At 47.3% G+C, this 13,223-nt stretch overlaps 1 protein-coding gene across 8 annotated transcripts; it reads right to left on the minus strand.

Annotated features, from left to right (window-relative positions):
- Window positions 1-171: 171 nt before the first annotated feature.
- Window positions 172-12,309, minus strand: LOC131138781 (arf-GAP with Rho-GAP domain, ANK repeat and PH domain-containing protein 1). 8 transcript variants are annotated; one of them, XM_058088004.1, is made up of 26 exons: window positions 12,218-12,302; window positions 11,877-12,054; window positions 10,604-10,683; window positions 10,483-10,529; window positions 9,910-10,257; window positions 8,638-8,688; window positions 8,398-8,554; window positions 8,205-8,318; window positions 7,669-7,773; window positions 6,760-6,820; window positions 6,578-6,698; window positions 6,200-6,464; window positions 5,926-6,125; window positions 5,770-5,855; window positions 5,514-5,696; window positions 5,374-5,442; window positions 4,863-4,962; window positions 4,726-4,782; window positions 3,711-3,837; window positions 3,525-3,624; window positions 3,154-3,355; window positions 3,034-3,079; window positions 2,475-2,965; window positions 2,286-2,391; window positions 2,078-2,219; window positions 172-1,996 (listed from the first exon to the last, which is right to left on the minus strand). In XM_058088004.1, the coding sequence occupies exons 2-26, from the start codon at window positions 11,889-11,891 to the stop codon at window positions 1,943-1,945; spliced, it is 3,327 nt and encodes a 1,108-aa protein (XP_057943987.1). In that variant the 5' UTR covers window positions 11,892-12,054; window positions 12,218-12,302; the 3' UTR covers window positions 172-1,942. The 8 variants fall into 8 exon arrangements, with proteins under 8 accessions (XP_057943987.1, XP_057943988.1, XP_057943993.1 ...); XM_058088005.1 differs by having other exon boundaries at window positions 11,877-11,973; window positions 12,218-12,271; XM_058088010.1 differs by lacking the exon at window positions 12,218-12,302 and having other exon boundaries at window positions 2,475-2,684; window positions 2,781-2,965; window positions 11,877-12,195.
- Window positions 12,310-13,223: the final 914 nt, after the last annotated feature.

Here is a 13,223-nt window from a genome sequence, read left to right on the forward strand (position 1 = left end):
ATCTGTGGGTGAGCTCAAGCTGAAAGCAACTTGGCTTCTGCAACAGGACCATGGTCCAAAACACAGCAAAGTCCACCAAAGTAAATGAAGACCTTGGAGAGGCCCGGTCAAAGTCCTGAGCTGAATCCATGCTGTGGCATGACCTTCAAAAGGCCTTGATACTGGAAAAGCTGATGGTAATGGTTTTTATTTGAACATGCACACAATTTACAATGGACTACATCACAAAGTACAAATCACCCTTTCACATATCACTGGGAGGAGGAAGAAGCAAAGCTTATTTAATCCTACCTTCCATCCTATTGCAGTAGAAGTAGTAGTCACTTCCTGTATTCTGCCCCCCCCCCGACATAGAAAGTAACAAGGTAATGTAACATTTACAAGTTACCGTTAGAAATAGTAATCATATTCAATCATAATAAATGCCAATAAAATAGTATAAGAAGTACATGAGAAGAGGAGTTCAGGACTCTTTGTATTTTGCCAACATCAACTGTGTGGTTTCTTGAAGTGGCTCATTCTGATGCATTGTTGTCGTTCTGTCCAACTCCAACTCCAACACACCCCTCAATAAATGGCTTGTCCCCCCAAATCAACATTTCATCCGTGATTTTATCCGCCTGTGCGGTGCTGGACAGCACCAAGTTGCATCAAGCCACACCAAGTTGGCACGGCGTAGGCGTGGAACAGGGCAGGTGCGCCGCGCCTGGTCTACGAAAATAGAGCCCATTGTCACACCACTGATATACGTAGGAGAGCAGTACTGCCCCTGCAAGGGTGGAACCATAGGATATGGATCAGATACTTCCTAGTTTGAATCTTCTTCCTCCGGCTCTTCCAGTGGATGGACTGAAGCCCCAGCGCCATCAGACTTCACTAAATGACTTCACTAAAGACTGAAAGTACAGAAAGGTGTGTTCAACTGATTTCTTCTTGGGTTAAACACTCTCAAATGTTTCATTTTGTATTTGACTTTGTACTTCCATTTGACCAAATATCGTCTGTTTATTGACATGGCATCAATGCATTCTGACAGTCAACAGAAGGTAGGAGGTAGGAATGCATGCATATGTATATATATATATATATATATATATATGTGCTGGTAGGTGGTTGGCATTCTACCTTGGAGATTTATTGTTGACGTAGTGTCTGGCAGTTGAGATAATGATGAGCTGTGATGTTTGCACATGTTTTGGTCATATTTTAGTGCAAAAGTGGAGCAAATGCACATGGAGCAATACTCAGTGGGTGTGTGCGTCATTTGAGGGTTGGTTTTGGAGGTCTATATAAGGGCCCAAAAAGGCCAGCATTGTTAGTCCGGTGAATGGCATCATGCCACGTCTGTGACGTCAACAACGTCCCGGGCCCCGGGTACGGTGGAGACTGATTTGAGCTCCAGCCATATAGTCGGGCATATGGCCATTCCCATCCCGCCATCAGAAAGGCGCATGAACACAACACTAAGGCTCTGTTGACGATAGACCGTGTCCGGGGTGAGAGAGAGCAGCGACTCCTGGCCCGGATCGCTACATCCAGTCACGGCATGGGAAACACCCGGCCGGAACAACACCCAGATTGGAAGTAAATTAGGTTTTGGTTTTGAAATTGTTCTTGAAACATTATATTTTTGTTTCTGTGTGCCTAAACAAATTCATATGAGGAAAAGCCACTTTAAGGCTTCAAACTCACAACAACATAGTCTCAAAGTTTCTATTGACTGTCAGTGTCAGATTTGATGTCATTTGAATAAATGACACTTGGGTGGAAAGGGGGCTCACGTCTCCAACGACAACATGAAATTGAAGCTTCATAGGGGATCCTTCAGGGACCAGAGAGCGCTCCGTCATGGTCTAACTGCTGTTAGACCACGAGCATGGTCCTCGTTATGGAGTCAGTTAACTACCAAGATAATTGATCTTTAGCATTCAGGTTGTCTTCTTCAGAGGACTGTGATCTGCTCCTCCTCCTCATCTGCATGATGCTGGCCGTGTGTCTGCAAAGCATCGCAACACACTCCTTAGTCAATAAACGATCAAGTGCGTGCGAGGGGGGTCACATGACCAAGAGGTTGTACCAGGAAGATCAGGCCGTGGTGGATGATGAACTCGCGAGTCAGTTTGAGCAAGTCAGCATTCAAACTGTGAAAGAGCGTGGGAACCAGGACCAGGGCCAGGTTGTGGGCCGACATCTTGTTGACTTGAGAGAATGTCTGAACCCTGACATGAACCACGCACACCATTGAGGGGGGGCACCATTCCAAGTACCTTCCATATAATACTTACATGTAAAAGTGTCCAAACAAGGCGTCCACCGTCACACGCCTGTCAACAGGCAGTTGCCGTATCAACCGGCGGTAGGCCGAAAACCTTTCCCGCTCATCTGAGATCACTGACACACAAAACACCTCATTGAGTAGCACGGCAAGTACTACTACACAGTACAGCACTATGTACACAGTACTATGGACTGACCTGCAGCATGTATCCAGTCCTCCCTTTCCCTCTCAGGGAAGAGTGCTTCCTGCTGGCGGATGTATTGTTTGAGGGCAGCAGCGACGTCCAAAACGCCTTGTTCGCCTGGATCAAGAGAAGCGGAGCTTGGAAAATTCAGCAAGGCCTCCACCAGTTGTGACACTTTGGAGGCCAAGCCACAGCGCCGGTACACGCCTTCCACCTTCAGACCTGAAAAAGCACCCACAACAAACGTCTTCATCTCTTGAAAGGAAAAGATGAGACGTGTGGATGTGAAGAAGACCCAAACGTGAAGATTGTTGTGACCGTAATCTTGGATGTGGCTGATGCAACGTTCCACGGCCAGTGGCACTGAGCCCGTCACTTTAAGGTCCGCCAGGGGGTAGAGATGTTGATGTTCTGAAGAGTTCTGATTGGCCAGTGCATCCTGCAGGAGGCGGTACCAGCTACGGCAGCTGTAGTGTTCTTCAAAGTGCAGGGAAACATGCCTGCTGACACCCAAGTGTCACATCACATCAGACAAATAGACATCACAACGTGATGACATGCACACACACACCTGTCTCCGGTTACCATGGTGATCACGTCTCCAGATGGCTCAATCTCTGTAACAGTTATTGATGACCTCACCGTTAACGTGTGTTGCTGGATGCAGGTAAACGTGTGAGGGAAGCGTTACCGTGGTGACTGAGCGCGCTCAGTTCCATCTGTAGAGTCTGCTTGGAGCGTGTGTGAGCACGGTGAACGCTCACTCCGCCATCCCAAAGCAACAACCAGGCATCGGGATCATTAGAGGCTGCGCCCACCTCCACAACACACACTTGACTAACCGCCAAAGCCCCGCACACCTCTGCATAGGACACGCCCCCTGGCAGAATCACCTTCAGACAAAAAGATGGCGGCTGTCACCGCCTGAAACATCGAAGATAGACGAGACTACAGGCCCGTCTTCATTGGTGCAAGGCATGTCTGACACCCCTCATGGGCTTTGGGTTCTTTCAGACATCAAGGGGTACTGGAAATCTTGTCAGGAGCCTTGGAAGGTCTCACCTTCAGGATGTGGACCAGGTGCGTCAGGAGCTCATCCTCGCTTTCAGCCACACAAACAATCTGGTTGTCTACCGTGACCAACTCAAACTGAAAGGTTGGCCTGCAGGCAGAAAGGCTTCTTAGTACTCCACTGGTTCTTGTGTCTCACATTGCTCATATGTGTGTCTCACATTGCAATATATTTACCCATCTTTACGGAAAATTGACAAAACTTCTCGCAAGTCGAGGACATCACATGCCGCAGAGTCAGTTTCTAAAGAAAAGAGGAAACGATCTTCTTCCAGTTTGCCGTGGAGCTCCTCCTCTTCATCTCCTGCACACACGACACAAATCATGACAATCCAATCCAGTAAAAACATCAGCAAAAGACTTAGTATTTGATATATTCATATATTTCATATACATATATATATATATTGTATAAATAAAGCCAGGCTTTGTGCTCAAGATGCAACTTCCCAAACAGAGCTAAACGGCCACAATGGTGGTTCAGCTTACTTTGTCAAGTCTGCTTTTCGCCTTTGTGCTCAGTGTCGTTCACATAAAAGATGGCGGTTGATTGATCTGATATTGATGACATGGTCTTTGACGTGTGTTGCGCTTTTCCACCTCCTTTTGACAATTTTAGCAGGGTTTACATATTGATGGCGCAGCATCAGGAGCACCTGGGGGGTCAGTGTCTTGCCCAAGGGCACTTCCACACGATGACAGGAGGAAGGAGGGTCAAAGCACTCTAACATCTGAGCCATACCATGAGTACTCATGCAAGGACTACTGTGACATGTACTGCACCTTTGCCTGGCCTAATGAATATTTCATATTGCATTTTATTATGTGGTGTATTCCCTCGGCTTCAGATCTAGAACTAATAGAGAATTTCATCAGGGAATGCTAGCAGACCTCACAGACCTCACAGACCCTAACCCGTCACAGGGCTGCTCCAATTATTCTTCTCCCACGTCCACCAATACCAAGGTTCTCAATACACGGTGACACCCCCCCCCCCAATGAGTTACACAGTGAAACAGCCCATTTGAACTGAAGGTCTGGATATAACCTGGTGGGGACCGGGGTGGGGACCAGGTTTTGAGTTTAGCTTTAAGTTACCATGGCAACCATACAGCTGCTTTAAAAGAGAGGCACACATCTTGATAACACATAAAACCACTTCTCAGTACACCCACAGGGGATTGGCTCGTACCTGAGGTGGCGGAGTCAGCTCGCCTGTATCCTATTTTGGGAAGGTAAGGCGGAACCTCTGTTTGAAAAATGAAAAACATGCTAGCAATGAGGATAACGAATAATCTTTTCAGGATATTTTAGGGTTGTGTGTTTCACCTGTGTACTGGTTGAGCTTAAGTATCTCTGCCTGCAGAGCTTGCCCCGCCCTCTCAGCCAGCTGGATGGGGGACGAGCTGTGAGGATCTGATTGACACACCTGCAGAAAGGCAGTGATTTTACGCCAAACGTGTGTGTGTGTGTGTATATACTATATGATATATATTAGCACGCATGCCACACAGCTGGGAGACCCAAGTTCGATTCCACCCTCGGCCATCTCTGTATGGAGTTTGCATGTTCTCCCCGTGCGTGGTGGCCTTTCCCCGGGTACTCCGGTTTCCTCCCCCATTCCAAAAACATGCTAGGTTAATTGCCCCCTCCAAATTGCCCATAGGTATGAATGTGAGTGTGAATGGTTGTTTGTCTATATGTGCCCTGGGATTGGCTGGCCACCAGTCCAGGGTGGACCCCGCCTGTCCCCCAAGACAGCTGGGATAGGCTCCAGCACGCCCGCAAGCCTCATGAGGATAAGCGGTAGAAAATGAATGACTGTGTATGCGTGGATGACCTTTGCCCCTGAGCAGATCAGTGACACGGTTTCTTGGACATCGCTGCCACAAATGACCTCCCGCAGCCTCTGAAAGAAGACACGAGTGATCAGGATGGATAGATGGTCACATGGTCAACACGGTCATGTGACAGCCACACCTGCTGCATCAGACCAGAAGAGGACGCCAGCGCATGGACTCGTCGGTAGCACCCCCTGCTGTACTTATCCTGGATGAACTTTGACCTGCGCTCATCCGAAGACTCTGGACTTATCTGCTCTGCGGGGGGCACCAGCGGGGCCCACACCTGATTGGCCAGCCTGTTACCGTAGGTAACAAAGAGCTGTGAGGGAGGAGGGTTTCTAGGTCAACGGTCTGACAACAACAGCATGGTGGGTTCTGTGAGCCCCCCTCACCTGTATGAGTGGTTCTGTCCAGACCTTGTTGTCCATCTTCAGACTACGGACCTTGGAAAGGGTGCTGCCAAGAGCTCGATGGTGGCCTGCAGAAAGAAGACTCGCATTAGCTAGTCAGCATTCAAAAAGCAGAAGGCTGGATGAGGGCGTGGTCACCTGCACAGCTGTGACAGATGACGAGCAGCAAATTGACCGACGCCCATTCGGGGTTGGCAGCGCCGCAGTCGGCGCACTGTTGATTGGAGGGATTTTTCCATAAACGCGTGGCCACCTGGCTGCAGGACAGAGCGCTGCAGATTGACGAGGACAGGCCCTCGAACCAGATAGACAGGTCCTTTGACGAATCAACAGACAGGCTGGGGGAAGGGGTGGAGCCCCGGTCAAACATAGCGGAACGTTGTTACAGAAAGGAGGATGGACGGGTCAGTACTTGATTGTCCTGAAGGGCGTGGTCAGGGTGAATGAGTGTTTCCCGGTGGGCCTGACCGTGGCCAGGTTCAGAGGAACGCTGTAGGAAGCCACACCCAGCTGGAAGCCATCTTTGTTGGGGTAAATCCAGAGGTCGTGGCCCCAGACTGCGGCGTAGAAACGACTCTTAGGATCCTTGATGGTGATCGGCCCGTGCAGGTCTGGCGCAGCAGGACTTGCTTGTCCCCGAGATGCCAACAGAGACTGGATCCAACCATCTTGAACATCTGTGACACAAAGCACCAACAACACCTGATATTGATGCGTCGCTGTCACATGACAGCCACAGTCCAATGGGATTTATCCGTAAGAAAGCAGGAGAAAAGAACTACTATCTCACCATCGCTGTGAGCCATGAAGTCGTAATGTTTCTTCTTGAAGTAAACCGAAAACCTTCTCTTGTCTAGTTTCTTCACATTGGTCATACTCGACACGTGAAAGAGAACCTCGCTGAAGTGGTCCTGTTGAACAAAACACAACCAGTCCTCCGACACACACGTGTGCACACCGTGACATACTTACTGTTCGTTTTTTCCACAGTGACATCAACTGCCCATCAAAAGTCACCCAAAAGACATAATGCCTGAAAAACACCACATTCATGATCTTTATCTCATCTATCTATCCATCTGTCAATCATCTATCTAGAGCATGCTGTCATTTCACTCTGGCCCTTTAATAAGAATTATGGGATTATGGGAAGTTGAGTGTTGGAGTTCTGTGGCACGACGTCGCTGTGTCTCTCGATCTCGCCTCTCTTCTGTCTGCACCACCCATTGTCTTCCGCGTCCTGATTGGCTGTAGGCCACAGGCAATCTCCTTCCTGTCTTTTTGTGTTGTGGTTAGCAAACCAGGTAACTGTGGGCTGCTTGCTAACCGGCTGTTAGGGGCCATTAATCTTCAGTTCAAGGAGGAGGACGATGGCAGGAGCAATATGTTTTAAGAAGGATACAAAAATGCTACAGCCAAGCGGCGCCCGGATGAAGCGGTACGGTCAGAGGAGTGAAATGCATGTGAGTGACTTAAATATTCCTTTCTTGTGTCCGACCTCGGAAGTTGATGATGAAAATTCAAAGGAATGTTTGAGTGTGTTTCGAGAAATGTAAGGCCAAGTTCAAGCCTGTCTGAGAAAAGTGTATAAAATGTACGTATTGTGAGGGCTTTTACAGACTTAAAACATATAGAATCATTGTAAAAAAAAAGTTGTCTACTTGGCTACTTAGATTTCAGTTAGCCTTCACAAGAAACAATAAATTACAAAATGGAGATCTGTGAAGCATACAAGCATATTCAAGAGTCAAATTGCATGTTGAGTACAATAAATGTCCACATGTTGGCAGGTCTGCACAAACAATGAAAGTACTCACACACACCCCCACACCCCGACCCACGATTTGAGAAGCACTGATCTCGAGAAGAGGATGAACATACTTGAAGCCCTTCCAAGTGTCCAGCCAGCTTGCTCGGGCCACAGCACTTTGTGGGAGGGCATGTGTGCCGTAGCCTTTCTTCCTTGACACTCGAATTGTTGCAACACTGCATCACAATAGCACAACATCACAAAGAGAACCCATCCATCCATCCATCCATCTTCTAATAAGATGCTTATTATGGGGAAGGTGAGCTGGAGTCTATCCCAGCTAAGTTAGTGTGAGAGGACTGGTGATCGTATGGCAATGGACACGGGACTACTACCAGAGGGCTTTATATCATCACGTTGCTACAGACATGGGACACGCAATGCATGATGAAGATGGGGACTTCCACATGCCACCTTGGCCCCCACTTTGTGGCCATATGCAAGACTCAAAGCATACTTGAGAACTGCACTGTTCTGCACTCATGATTGTCTGCAGAGACCATTCTTTGTGTCGCTTCTGGACAGCAGCCAATCACAGGACACGTATGCCAACAATTTACACGTCATCCACCCCACAAAGCCATCAGTTGTTCCATCTGTTTTGTACCTCGGAGTCTTTGGTTTGGAATACTTCTTGGTCTTGGCCGATTGGCCGGCATGCAAAGGAGGTGGTGGTGCTGGGCGAGTTTGTATGACGCTCGCTGATGGACGAGAAGTGACACTGGACAGAAGCATGAGTGGATGAGTGGATAAGCGTGGTCATAGAAGAAGTACTGCTCAGCAAACTACTGCATGCATACTTGCTACCGTTGAGCAGGCCGTGTGTCGGGCCATCTCTCATTTGTTGGTTAGCATCAGAGGAAGATTCCAAACATTCCTCCTCATCAGATGAATCCGAGTCACCGTCATCATCCCAACTTTCCAACACAGTAATGTAGAGACCCTCCTCCTCTTCTTCTGCAGTGTCGGTGTGGGCAGAAGGAAAGCGGAAGCAATCATGTGGAAAGTGTCAACTTGCATGTTGTCCAAGAGCAGCGTACCTTGTCCAGCATTTCCATCTGCTGGTGGTGATGGCTCCACAACAAGCACATCTGGACCAGAGGAACACAGCAGTGATTGTCCCATTCAGCCGGAAATACATTTCTCACAAAGGGTGAGGTTGCCAACCAAAATGGGATTCTGTCGTTTTACTAGCATACTTCAATGCCCACGTGTGCAATGGCAGTATGACCTGCTGGGGTGTGATTGGGAAGAACAACCTCCACAATCTGAACCCGTGCGGTGTGATGTTACTGGACTTCTGTGTGAACCGCAGTTTGTCCATAACTAATACCGTGTTTGAACATAGAGATGTCCATATGTGCACTTGGCACCAGGACACCTTAGGACGCAGGTCTATGATGGACTTTGTAGTCTACATCCGCATGTTCTGGAAACATATCAACTCCGAATGGCCTGTGTTCTGTGCCGCCATTGCTGAGGCAGCCGAACGGAACTGGTGGTCGCCCTTTTCAAGAAGGGTGACCGGAGGTCAACTATCGGAGGATCACACAGCCTCCCTGGAAAAGTCTATTCCAGGGGGTCGGAGAGAAGGGAATGACTGTTAGTTAGTGTGGGTTTCGTCCCTGGAGCCTGGTTGGCGTTCCCAGCAGTAAGTTGAGCCTGTTTCTGGTGAACGTTGCCCTCTGCCAAACCATTTTCATGGGCAGAAGTTCTATGCACAGCCAAGGCGTCCAGGGTGTACAGTTTGGGGGCCTTTAGATCTCATCTCTGTTATTTGTAGACAATGTGGTCCTGATGGCCTCTTCAGGCTGTGACCTTCAGTGTTTACTGGGACGGTTTGCATCTGAGTGTGCAGCTTCTGGGATGAGACTCAGCACCTCCAAATCCAAGGCCATGGTTCCCAATGGGAAAAGGGTTGAGGAATGAGGTCCTACCCCAGGTGGAGGAGTTCAAGTATGTAGGTTTAGGTGTAAGTAGGTGGCTCGGGCATCTCGTGAGGATGCCTCCCTGGTGAGGTGTTCCGGGCATGCCCAGCCAGGAGAAGGTCCTGGGGCAGACCTAGGACATGCTGGAGAGATTATGTCTCACAGCTGGCCTGGGAACACCTCATTGTCCTCCCGGTGGAGCTGGAGGAGGTGGTCAGGGGCTGGCAAATCTGGGCTTCCCTAGTGAGACTACTTCCCTCGCCACCCGGACCCAGATAGGTGCAGGAGAACTAAATGGAATGCGTTAGGTGGCTTGATCAAGGTAATCATTGTCACACGTATCATCAATAAGTAAACCGATGAATTTAGCGGTGTACGACTCACCTGTGATACTTTTCAAAGCAGGCAGGTGTGGAGCGGAGTGTGTGTCTGGGTTAGCCACGTTGCTAAGCATAGCGGCTAAGCTGTGTATGCTCATCATTGAGCTAATGTTGGTTGACGATGCAATAGCAGGATTAGCGATCATGCTAGCAGCTCCTGCTAAACTTGGTATGTGACTAGCAATGCTGCCGGTCATGCTCTCTATGGAGGGAGGGGATGATGGAGCGGCCACGTTTGGTGGTCTGTTGCGGTCACTGGCGGGAGCGACCGCAGCGTCCAAAGTTAGCGCACCAGCAACACCTTCCGATGTCTGGAGGCACAGTGGTCCAGCGAGAGGACAGCCATCTTCATCTGGAAAGGATGGAGTTGGTGACATCAAAATGATAGTTAGCAGTCGACATGTGGATGCGTGTTAGTGGCCTGACAATCTGCTTTCAAATCAAAACCAGTTTTCAAACCAGTTTGGCAGAAACCATCAGCAGTCACGTCAGTTTAACTTTTACACTTTCCTCACCAGCCGTCCACCAGCTCCATGGACATCCCAGAATATTCTACTGTGGTTTGTGGGACTTATACCTGTCCTCAGTGGAACTCCATTGTCAGCGTATTGTCCAATCAAATCTCTGGAAGTCAAGAACACGTCTCAGCCGTCTTCATCACAAGGACGCGTTCTTTGCTTAGACGCTAAAGGACTTACCTGTCCGAAGAAGAGGCGCAGCCTAAGCCGTCACGTGAATAACGAGCTCGTGGCTTGGGCACAGGCGGGGGTGGGGTCATCTGATGCAGACAACATGTTTGTGGACTTATTGTTAAAGGGCACCTATGATGCTTTTTCCACTTTTCTCACCTAGAACTGTAGTACCAATGTAGTATTCTGCTGGTAAACCATTCTGACCTAGAACTGTAGTACCAATGTAGTATTCTGCTGTTAAACCATTCTGACCTAGAACTGTAGTACCAATGTAGTATTCTGCTGGTAAACCATTCTGACCTAGAACTGTAGTACCAATGTAGTATTCTGCTGGTAAACCATTCTGACCTAGAACTGTAGTACCAATGTAGTATTCCAGTGTGAAACCATTCTGACCTAGAACCGTAGTACCAATGTAGTATTCTGCTGTTAAACCATTCTGACCTAAAACTGTACTACCAATGTAGTATTCTGCTGTTAAACCATTCTGACCTAGAACTGTAGTACCAATGTAGTATTCTGCTGTTAAACCATTCTGACCTATAACTGTAGTACCAATGTAGTATTCTGCTGTTAAACCATTCTGACCTAGAACTGTAGTACCAATGTAATATTCTGCTGTTAAACCATTCTGACCTAGAACTGTAGTACCAATGTAGTATTCTGCTGTTAAACCATTCTGACCTAGAACTGTAGTACCAATGTAGTATTCTGCTGTGAAACCATTCTGACCTATAACTGTAGTACCAATGTAGTATTCCGGTGTGAAACCATTCTGACCTATAACAGTAGTACCAATGTAGTATTCTGCTGTGAAACCATTCTGACCTATAACAGTAGTACCAATGTAGTATTCCAGTGTGAAACCATTCTCCCCTGTTTATGTTGCTAGCAAAGGCTCGTAAGGGAAAGCCACATTTGTTTCCAGTTCCTAAATACGCCCCCACCAGGCACGGTGGTTGGAGTTCCTGATTCCCTACCAGCAACTGGACTGGACTGTTTAGTGAACACGGGCCACTATGCAGCTGGACTAGCCCACAAACTTGCTGAAGCCCTCCGCCTTCCCAACGTTACCAACTACTTGTGCCTGAAGTTTGCCTCGTTAGGAATTGTAAACAAATGAAACACTTCCTGGGAGACATGGACACATGGAAGACCATAACCATGAACCATAATAAGACCATGAACACAGAAGCAGACCTTGGGTGGGTGCAGACAGTGTATCTGGCCTACAGCCACGCCCATATACGAAACCCCGCCTATTTGTGACATCACACACCTCCAGTTTTACCATTCCTTTTGAAAGCAAACGTTTTGAGCCATCCCAAACTTCTTTCAGGGCTCACTTCCAAATACGCAAACCTCATTACCTGAACCTTTGGCATGGTTTAACACCAGAATACAACATTCCAACCACATTTGTAGGTCAGAAGAGGGGGAAAAGCATCATAGGTCCCCTTTAACGTGCCAGTAGTGTGTGTGTGTGTGTGTGTGTGTGTGTGCGGGTGTGTGTGTGTGTGTGCGGGTGTGTGGGTGAATTGAGTGTAAAATGGAGGCAGGAATACAAGTGCCATCAGATGAAAGGAGAAATGTGAAATATGAAAGACACAATCTTCTTACCTTGTTTGTTGTAAGATCCACCTGTCTACTGTCACCTGTGGACTGTAGAAGGTTCGGAGGTGCGATCAGGTGCAGACGTCGTCCAACCTGCTCTGTCAGTGTGGTTTTCACACAACCAGTTTTTACCCACTCACGTCATTGTGAGTGGGTAAAATTGTTGGCATTTATTGGCTCCGCCAAGCGCAGCGTGAAGGTTATGTTGTTGCTGTTTGTGTCAAAATAAGGTGAAAAGCTCTTTTTCTGTTACATCTTGGGGACTACTATACTCTAACTACACTATGTAGTAATGCTAGGGCTGTCAATCCATTCAAATATTTGATCACGATTAATTGCATTTTGTCCATAGTTAACTCACAATTAATTGCATTTAATCACAGATGGAAATAAGTTTTTATCTATAATAAGTCGGGGAAATCTCTTTGTGGTAAACGATTCGATGTGCAACTACAACGATAATTACATGAAATTTTATGTAAAGGATTGGGGGGGGGGGGCGGCCCGGCCCGGCCCGGCCGGAGGTCCCGCGCGAGCAAGCATATTTTTGTGTTACTATTTTTCTTTATTATTAGCACATTAGCTCTTAAACTCGCCCACAAACGTTTAGCAAATACAAAATGTGAGCAAGTGAGACCTCTCACACTAACATGTTTTTGTTTATTTGTGTCAGCTCAAATAAGATTTGTTTATTTATGATACTGGTTTTAAATACTAAATGTTTGAGAGTAAAAAAACTATTTAGGAACATTCAGAAAGGATTATTATTAAAGACTTTATGAAATGTACAAATGAAAATACCTAAAACAGGGCAATAGTCATAAAACATTTCATCCTAATTGCAAACCTAATGTCATTTCATTTCTCTTTTAAAACACATTAAAATACTTAGAAATTCATCATTATATTACAGAAAATATTATTTTATTACAATACTCTGACTATTTCCACAGTTTTTGAATGTTTAATGCGGTTTGTCCTACTTCTTCGACGGCCAGTGAACGCACCGATG

The sequence above is a fragment of the Doryrhamphus excisus genome, chromosome 11 (genome assembly GCF_030265055.1).
Source record: "Doryrhamphus excisus isolate RoL2022-K1 chromosome 11, RoL_Dexc_1.0, whole genome shotgun sequence".
NCBI classification, from domain to species: domain Eukaryota; kingdom Metazoa; phylum Chordata; class Actinopteri; order Syngnathiformes; family Syngnathidae; genus Doryrhamphus; species Doryrhamphus excisus.

Coding starts and splice junctions, on each gene's coding strand:
- LOC131138781 (XM_058088004.1), bottom strand. Junction 6,465..6,577: donor CTTCATGGCTCACAGCGATG/GTGAGATAGTAG, acceptor TTTGTGTCACAG/ATGTTCAAGATGGTTGGATC. Junction 6,126..6,199: donor ACGCCCTTCAGGACAATCAA/GTACTGACCCGT, acceptor CCCTTCCCCCAG/CCTGTCTGTTGATTCGTCAA.